Below are 9,314 nucleotides of genomic sequence, written 5' to 3' on the forward strand. Positions count from 1 at the left end.
CAACATTAATTAATGTCTACTTTTATCTTTTGGGTTCAAATTAAATGCAAATTGTCCAAGTGCTGTCGCTCGGGTGGGGAGTTGCTTTAACGGTAGAAGTGTAAAACAAGTCAAGAAAAACTTTGTAGAACTTGCTAAAAGAAAACACTCTTTCAACTTTTGGTTCAACTTTCATATCTCATGCCCAAATTGTCCAAATGATGTCGCTGGGGTTTTCGATTTATTTTAATAAATAAAACTATTCACCTTAGATCGGGATTAAGGGTGGGGACTGGTAGTTGTTTAACGGTGAAAGTGAAACCTACAGAGTTGGGACCAAATTGTACTCTTTTGGGGGGACAAAAAGAACAATGCTATAGACATAAACATTTTCACAAATTATTAATGTGAGAATTCTTTACAATTTTTCATTTGGATTCATTATTGATATCACTTTATTTATTTCTCAATAATCACTTATCACATCAAAAATTTGAAAAAAAATTGTAAAAAATTTTGTAACTCTAGCATTTTCCCAAAAAAAAAAAAAAAAAAAAAAAAAAAAAAAAAACCACCCAAAATTGAGTGGATTTGCCTCGTTGAGTCTCACCGACAAGAATGATAGTCTTATTGGCATTAAGAGCTTGCAAGAAGAATATGTATTCTCCGTCAACCCAACCAAAGAATGAGATCATATTTTTCAAAGTTCAGTCATTTTATATACAAATAAAAGACTTTAAAGAGTCAGCTTGATTTTGATCCCTGTTTAATCTTTTAATTTTTATTTATTTATTTTTTGCATGCAGTTATAGCTATAAATAGTTTATTATGCTGGGGATTCTGAGAGCTTATTAAGTAATTGAAAAAAAAAAAAAAATCCGACTGTTGCACTGAATCTTTTAGTTGTGCTTCGTCTCTTCTTGATCCTAATTTTAATCGCTCTTCATAGGCGATGATAAAGATCATGGGTGGAAGATCCCTAAAACTTCTCTGTGCGTTTCTAATGCTTTTCCTACATTTGAAATCAGCCCTTGCATTCACTTCAGGCCTTGGAGATGACAGTGTTAAGTGCATAGAGAAGGAGAGAGAAGCCCTCCTTGAGTTCAAAAAAGGCTTTGCTGAAGGCTACCAGGGCAAGCTCTCTTCTTGGGGGAATGAAGATGAAAAGAATTGCTGCAATTGGGACGGAATTTACTGCAACAATCAAACAGGTAATGTACTTGAGCTAAAGCTTGGTTTATACGGTTTGCGAGGTATTATTAGTCCTTCATTACTTGAGTTGCCTTATTTGACTTCTTTGGATCTCAGTTACAATGATTTTAATCAAAGTCATATTCCAAAGTTTATCGGTTCTATCGGTAACTTAAAACACCTCAATCTCTCTTGGGCCAATCTCAATGGACCAATTCCACATCAACTTGGAAACCTTTCACTCTTGCAAAATCTTCATCTCAACAATAACGATTTGAAAATTGTTGAAAATCTTGAATGGCTCTCTCGTCTGTCTTCAATAAAAGAGCTTGACCTAAGTTCCATAAATCTCAATATGGCCAAGGATTGGCTGAGAGTTGTGAGTCGTCTCCCTAAACTATCAAATTTGAACTTGGCAAGTTGTGATCTTCCTCCAGTCACTGATCTCTCGTCCCTCCCCCATATCAACTTTTCTATGTCACTCACTATACTTGACCTTTCTACCAACCATGTCACTCAATCAATATTTCCGTGGTTGTTCAACTTTAGTACCAACTTGGTTCAGATTGACCTTTCTGATAACCAATTAGGAGGTTCAATTCCAGATGCTTTCGGTAACATGAATTCTCTTCAAACTCTCATTCTTGATGATAATCAACTTGAAGGAGGCATTCCAAAATTCGTTGGAAATATGTGTGCTTTAGCGACTTTGTCTATGGAGAACAACAAACTGAGTGGAAAACTGGCGGAGCTCATCCATTACTTGTCTGGGTGTTCAGTAGAGGGCATCCGAAACCCATCTGTGATACAGAGTTTGCGTCTTGGTTCCAATCTTTTGGAAGGTGAAATCTCTGAACAAAATTTTTCAGCTCTTCCCGAATTAAACGAATTGTCATTATCTCATAATTCTTTGACTTTAAAATTCAGCAATGATTGGGTGCCTCCTTTTCAATTGGTTACCATAGATTTGTCATCTTGTAACTTGGGTCCTGATTTCCCAAAATGGTTATCTACTCAATGGTTCTTGAGGAACCTCGATATCTCCCGTAATGGAATTTCAGATTCCATCCCTTTGTGGTTCTGGAAGCAAACTACTGTGTTATTTTATATAAATCTCTCCTACAACCAAATTCGGAGCGGGTTTCCAGATAAATCCTTTTTTCCCATCCCAGACAAATATGGGCAACCACAAGAAGTCGAAAATCCTGGTCTGACCATCTTAAATCTCTCCAACAATAAGTTTTCGGGGTCTTTAAATTATTTTCTATGCTCGTATTTTGCAACATCCTTGATTTACCTTGATTTCTCAAACAACCAGCTATCTGGAGGTCTCCCTAATTGTTTCATGCAATGTCAGAACTTAATAGTTCTAAATTTGGCGAACAATAATTTGTCTGGAGAAATTCCCAGCTTTACAACCTCTTTGATAAAGCTTAGAGTACTAGATTTGAGCAACAACAACTTCTTGGGAGAATTGCCATGGTCATTACGAAATTGCAAAAGGTTGTCATTTTTAAATCTAAGAGACAATTCATTTTCGGGAAAACTACCAGCTTGGATAGGAGAAAGCCTGTCATCTTTGGTCATTCTTAACCTTCACTCCAATAAGTTTCATGGATGCATACAGCTACAACTATGCTGGTTAGCACATATTCAATTCCTCGACTTGTCTCAAAACAATATTTCAGGAAATATTCCACAATGCATCTATAATTTGACTGCCATGGCTTTTAAAAATACATATAATAAGCGTACTATTATAACTCATTTAGCATATTTGGATGGCACTCAAGTTACATTTTTAAATGGGGGTAGGTTCATTTATGTTTTCAATACAAATGTTAGTTGGAAAGGACACTCTTACAACTATGGAAAGAATTTTGGAGAGATGAGGAGTATTGATCTCTCAAGTAATAAATTAACTGGAGAAATTCCAGCAGAGATTTTCAGCCTTACAGAATTGAAAACATTGAACTTAGCAGGAAACATGTTGACAGGACTAATTCCTCAAGACATTGGTCGTTTGCAACAGTTAGAATCCTTGGATTTGTCAAGTAATCAACTTTTTGGTTCAATTCCTGCTAGCATTGTTGATCTGAATTTTCTGAGTTTCATGAACTTGTCATATAACAAATTGTCGGGAAGAATTCCAACAGGCACTCAAATCCAGATCGCTAACCCTCTTGGATTCATTGGTAATCTTGCACTTTGTGGTCCTCCACTTACTCCTAAGTGTCCTGGAGATGCGAAACCAAATGTTGAGTCACCTAAAGGTGGTAGTAAAAACTATCAAGAAGATGAAGATGAATTCCTGAATTGTCTTTATATTGGTATGGGGCTTGGATTCATAGTAGGTTTTTGGGGAGTTTGTGGCTCTTTAATGTTGAACCGTTCCTGGAGACATCTATATTTCCAGACAATAAGCAACTTGAATGATTGGCTCCAAGTGGCAATGATAGTGAATATTGCAAGAATGCAAAGGATGTTTCAAGGCTAAAATACTGCACTTCAACTAAAAGGTTTGCGAAAAAAATTCGATTTAGATATATCTCTAACTATTTCTTTTCTTGAATTGGTTTTACACTTTCAACCTAATGGCTTTTATTTTACCATGTGTAGGTCTCGACAATAAGAAAAAACTTTGTGCAAGATTACGTGTGTGACGTGCTTATGATTTTACATGCTCTTCTTATTTTCATGGATCCACATCCATGCTTCAGTGGAAGCTTAATTTGGATTACACTTGATCTTAAAATTATAGTGGGATGAGATTGTGTGTACTTTTTTTTCTTAAAAAAAAAAAAAAAAAAAAAAAAAAAAAAAAAAAAAAGTGTGTGTGGCAGGACTTGGAATTGCCTTCAATAAATTACTTCTATCAAATTCCATAAATAACCATGTTTGTTCAGAATACTTATGTTTTAGTTGGGCCCCATATTAAACTTAATTATCATTGATAATATCACTCAAGGTGGCATTTAATTTTTTTTTTTTTAATATTTCGAATGTGGATTGTAGATTCTACTCTTTTTTTCTTTTCTTTTTTTAAAGTTTTTCTTCAGAGTTTCTAGTTTTAATCCTTTTAGTCTTTAGGCCAGCTAGACCAGTGAATTTTTTACTGAATACGTAGCAGTATGAAGTCCTCAGTTTCTCTTCGTCCTTAATGTCACTAGAAATGAAACATGTGACGTTAAAAAATTCAGGGAGGTGTAGTATGAAGTCACAATAGAGTTTAAATTCAATAAAGATCATGTGTAAAGTCATTCTTTTATACACTCAAATAAAATAATGACATATTAGATTTTTTTGATAAAACAATAGAGACTAAAAGGACTAAGTTCTAAGTGAATTCTAATGCCATTGAATCATAGGAAGCTAAGTAATACATGATTATTCTAAGTTCTATTGTAAACAATAAATATTGATTCTTAAGTAATCTAAATAGTGAATAGATAAATGGATTAATTACTTTGTATTGTAAACTGGATCGAAGCCTAAGTAAATATTTTTAACACTAAATAAATTGAGGATTACGTATTAAGAATCAAACTAAATGAAACTTGTATAAACAAGATTAATCAAAGTCATAGAATATAAGGAAAGTAACAATGTAAAACAGATAGCACATGTCTTCTTTGTTGGGCTTTGTGGAGCCTAGTTTTGTTTGATCCGGTTTGACGACCCTACTTGACCCGAATAATATTGCGTGGTTTTTAATGGGAGATTTACTGAGGCTTAGTCCATGGAGCGGAGGTTTGGGCCGATAGGCCCAAGCCGGAGCGCTCATGGACAAGCCTCTGGGGGTCTGGGGGCAACGCCCTCGGGAAATTTTTTTTGGCCCATTATGTATATGTAGAAACCGACTTTGGTGATTAGGGTTTTAAGGAGGTTGTGTTGCCGTGTTTTATATAGTGTGTGAAAATATTGTAGCCGCTACTTGTACTCTGTATTCTTCCTTGATAATAGTGAAATCCCTGCAACTCCGTAGACGTAAGCAAATTGCCGAACCACGTAAATATTGTTTTGTGCATGTGATTGTTTTTTTTTTTCTTTGGCGTGTGTTTTTCTCTATTTTTGTTTCTCATAGGTTGGGAATTTTGGTTAAATTCCCTACATTCTTAGAGCAATAGGGTCACAGGAAGTCGCAACGCAAGATCAAAGGGTATACCAGTAGAGGTAGGGATGGCAATGGGGCAGGGCGGGTCCGAAGGATGGGGTCTTCACCCCCACCTCGCATGATTTTGTTTTACCCCATCTTCATCCCGCCTCGCATGACGGGAAAAATTTTCTTGCCCCATCTCCACCCCTTGGGGCCTCGCAAATCCCCGCCCTACCCCATAAAACTCTACTTTTTGTTAATTTGCCCACAACTATTACAATTGTTTTTAATAAAACATGATTCGTTAATAAAAATATACTTGAAATTACAAATAAATTTATTCCATCAAATCAAACTAATTTTTAACAAAAATTGAATAATAATATTAAAGTGTTTAACAAGACAATATCACAACAAAAACAAAAATCTCATAATACAAAATCAATGATTCAATAGTATATAGATTTGTTTATAATAAAGACAAAAGAAAATGTTAAAATTGGTACCTTATTTCCAACCTTGCTAGAGGGGGAAAAAAAAAGGCAGAAAGCCTTGTTGGGTAAAATAAAATAAGTTAATGATATGTTTGTTTAAATAGTAGGATTCTAAGGTATGAAAAATTTATAATTTAACCTTTATCAATGTGGGTTGGGGCAGGGATAGGGTGGGGCGGGGCAAGTTTGGTCTAAAAAGTCTAAACTCATCCCTACCCCGCCCTGTGGTGCAAGCTAAAATCTTGCCCCATCCTCGCCCCACTACCTTTGTGGGGTGGAGAAAACCCGCGTGGGCGAAATGAGGAGGGGCGGGGCGAAATTGACATCCCAAAATAGAGGCAATTGGGGTGACAGTGTCAGAATTATATGAAATTTGGCAGGTTGAAGGGAAACAACATTTTGATCCAGACTCATAATATACGAGCATCATCTAAATTTAGGCAAATTCTTTTATTAAGGCTCTGAAAACATTTTTTTTTCTATTTATAGTAATATTTGTTTTTCCCTAATAACTTTTAGTTTAAATATCAGAATAAGGTCTCGTCTATTTAGGAATGACTCTTAAGGTTAGTAGTTTATGATTATGCATTTAACTCAAAATTTCCATTTTTGGTAAATTTCGGTATTTTGTCACCTAATCGCATAATTAGTGTGAATTGGGGTTTTAGGCATTTTTCTCAGTATTTATATGTTTTGTAGCTATCAGAAGTTTTTAGACTATCATCAATAAACACAGACGCTTTGTCAAATTTTCTTTTGGTGGATTCTAGTTTTTATCTCTTTGTGGATTCAAGTAAACCCCTCGTGGATTCGAGATTTACTACCAAAAACTAACAGTTTAGTTTCTGTTCCATCAAGAGATCATCATGTGTGGTTTCTTCAGGCTTTCGCGACATTAGTAACATATTGGCATAAACACCTTACAAAGCCCTACAAACTAATGAAATCTATTAAGGATTACAATTACAAGAGAATAATCTCTATATAATCATGAACCAAGTTATGGTTGTTTCTAGGTTTCTAGCTAACCAGAGATATTCCACAGGTTCAAAGTCATCAAAACATTTAGAGGGGCTAAGGCTGGCCAAATTGGTAAGATAGCCAAGCTAGGATGTCATGTAATGTAACCAGTCCCGAATGTTAGAGGAGAAGAAATTGGTTGGGAGAGGAATCTGAAATAGATTCCACAATAATTTAGCACATTTGCAATCCCTTTAAACATGCAATATTTGTATAAAATTTTGGATATGGGTCTATATGCTTTGTTTAATCGCATTATCTCTGATCAGCGCCGCCCTTAGCTACGTCTTCAATAATGAAAATTAATTTACAACAAGAACAGGTGTAATTTGAATTTTGTTATAATGTTTTAGCGTTATCATCCATCTTGGATTATTTGTAATTGTACTATTAACTTTGTAATTTTATTGGTGGCTATTAGCGTTGTAGGCCTTATGGGCCTGTGACTCCTCTCCGTGAGGGCTTTTTTTTTTTTTTTTGGGTGTTAAATAGGTACTTTACTTACAGATTTTAATCCAAAGCCTGAATTATCAAAAGCAATAGATTAGAGATGGGTATTGGCCCATTTCAGTTCAAAATGGCGGCTCATTGGTTAAGAGATGGGCTGATACATTGCCTCTCTAAATGCAAAAGAAAATTTTACTTTCAGTGCAACTTGGGATTAAAATGATAGCCTAACAGTAATAGAAGTTTTTGTAGTGTAATATGTCATTATTGTAACTTGTTATATTACATCTTCCAGTCTCCCACACTAGCTAACACCTTCTATACATATAAGTGCTTGTGGGGTGTGGGGGGCAAGAGCCGGAGTTCAAGTTTCTAGAAGGGAGTTTCACACACATATACACTTAGATTAGGTTAGAGTAAAAATTCTATCTTGTATTAAAAAAAAAAAAAACAGTTTCTTATTATTTAACGAAGGATTTAGCGAGTCATTTAGCCAAAATTGTGTTCATAGAAAAATGTTGGGTTCCTCAAACTAATCAGAATATTGTAGCAGTTTTAAAATCATAGCTTGAGTCAGAATTTTGTATTAAGTCTTACAACAAAATTCTCACTTGAATTAAACAATCAAAGAGTGTTTTTTTTTTTATTTTATTTTATTTTTTTTAAAATTTTTTTATCTATTATCTTTAATTTTATTGCGAAATTTATTTTTGACACTGGCTGTAAATGAACCAAGCCGATCGTGAACAACTCGGGTTTGACTCGATAAAAAGCTTGTTCATGTTTGTTTGTTTATAAATAAGCCAAGCTTGAGCCTTAGTTTTCAGCTTGTTTGATAAACAAGTCGAGTCTGAGCAAAAAAATTTGTTCATGAACAATTGGGCTCGATACAACACAAGCCAGACTTAAGCTCGTGTATAGCTTGATAAAAGGCTTGATATATATATTTGCTAAATAAACTAAATATTTTTACATTACACATATTTTAATAATAAAATTTCCTACGTGAGACCACTTTTCAGTACTCATTACTTTAAGTTTTTTTCTTTCCTTTAAAAAAAAAAAAAAAACGTTTTTATCAAAAAAAAAAAAAAAAAAAAAAAAGACTAGAGACTTCTTTTAGTAATTCATGCTTTTTCTAGACTTTTCAATTCCACTTCTAGAGTTCTCTAGTATAGCAGTACTTCATGCATACAACTGGACTTCACTTCCCCATCTTAGGTGTCCCTTGGTTGTCTTTTTCTATTATTTTCGTGTGTTACAATTAACAAGTTTAGTCATTTACTAAGTATCCTTTCCATCTGAATACACTATATCTTAATACAGTTTAGTTTCTTTCTCTACCGAAACTTCACAATTTAGTTCTATCATTGAACAAAAAAATACCCAATTCAGTTTTATTCAAACTGAAATTCTCGGTTGTCACTCAATGAGTCCATGTCTATCCTATGCAGTCTACAGCCTAAAACTCTTAGGCTCTCTTGGAAAGACTGAAGCTTCTCTGAGAAGCTTCAATCTTTCTCTCTTTTATCTTTAGTTTCTTTCTTTTCCCCAAATTTTTACATAGAAGTGATTAGCTCTCTCTCTTGTGAGGCCAAGAAATTCCACCAAATCTGCCCTATATCTCTTTGCAACAAGTGAACAAGTCCTAGATTTGGAAGAGTCAGATGCTAGCAAAGAGGATTTAGAGTCTGGTGTTTACCGAATCACCATGTAATTTAAGGGTTCTAGTGGGTGTGCAAAGAGCTTTGACAACAGCCCTAGATTTGGTGTAGTATTTGGCATCACTACCATCTTCGCTCTCTACCTCCATCCTCCAAGACATTCATAGCCTTCTCTCACCATAGGTAAATTTTCATGTTTAAAAATTTTCTATAAATTTTTATAGTTGTTTGCACTGTAGTTTGTTTGATATTGCAAAATCGTTTTGATTTCCAAGTTATGGTTGTTTATGAAATTTCTATATAACTTAGAAAGATCTTGTTGGTTGAATTCATTTGATAATAACTTAACTTTGTAATTAGTGGATTGTGGTTGTGGAGTCTGGTATGTAGTTTGGAATGGGTTAGTGGTTTTCTTTTCCTGAG

The 9,314-nt window shown here is 34.6% G+C and overlaps 1 protein-coding gene across 1 annotated transcript; it reads left to right on the plus strand.

The window, feature by feature from the left end:
• Positions 1 to 964: 964 nt before the first annotated feature.
• Positions 965 to 3,850, plus strand: LOC115959169 (receptor-like protein EIX2). The gene is made up of 3 exons (XM_031077481.1): positions 965 to 1,190; positions 3,327 to 3,689; positions 3,790 to 3,850. Exons 1-2 carry the CDS (start codon positions 983 to 985, stop codon positions 3,665 to 3,667), a joined length of 549 nt encoding a protein of 182 aa, XP_030933341.1. The 5' UTR covers positions 965 to 982; the 3' UTR covers positions 3,668 to 3,689; positions 3,790 to 3,850.
• Positions 3,851 to 9,314: the final 5,464 nt, after the last annotated feature.

This window comes from Quercus lobata, chromosome 9 (genome assembly GCF_001633185.2).
Source record: "Quercus lobata isolate SW786 chromosome 9, ValleyOak3.0 Primary Assembly, whole genome shotgun sequence".
NCBI classification, from domain to species: Eukaryota; Viridiplantae; Streptophyta; class Magnoliopsida; order Fagales; family Fagaceae; genus Quercus; species Quercus lobata.

Coding starts and splice junctions, on each gene's coding strand:
- LOC115959169 (XM_031077481.1), top strand. CDS start 983: ATGCTTTTCCTACATTTGAAATCAGCCCTTGCATTCACTTCAGGCCTT. Junction 1,191..3,326: donor TTACTGCAACAATCAAACAG/GTAATGTACTTG, acceptor GAATTCCAACAG/GCACTCAAATCCAGATCGCT.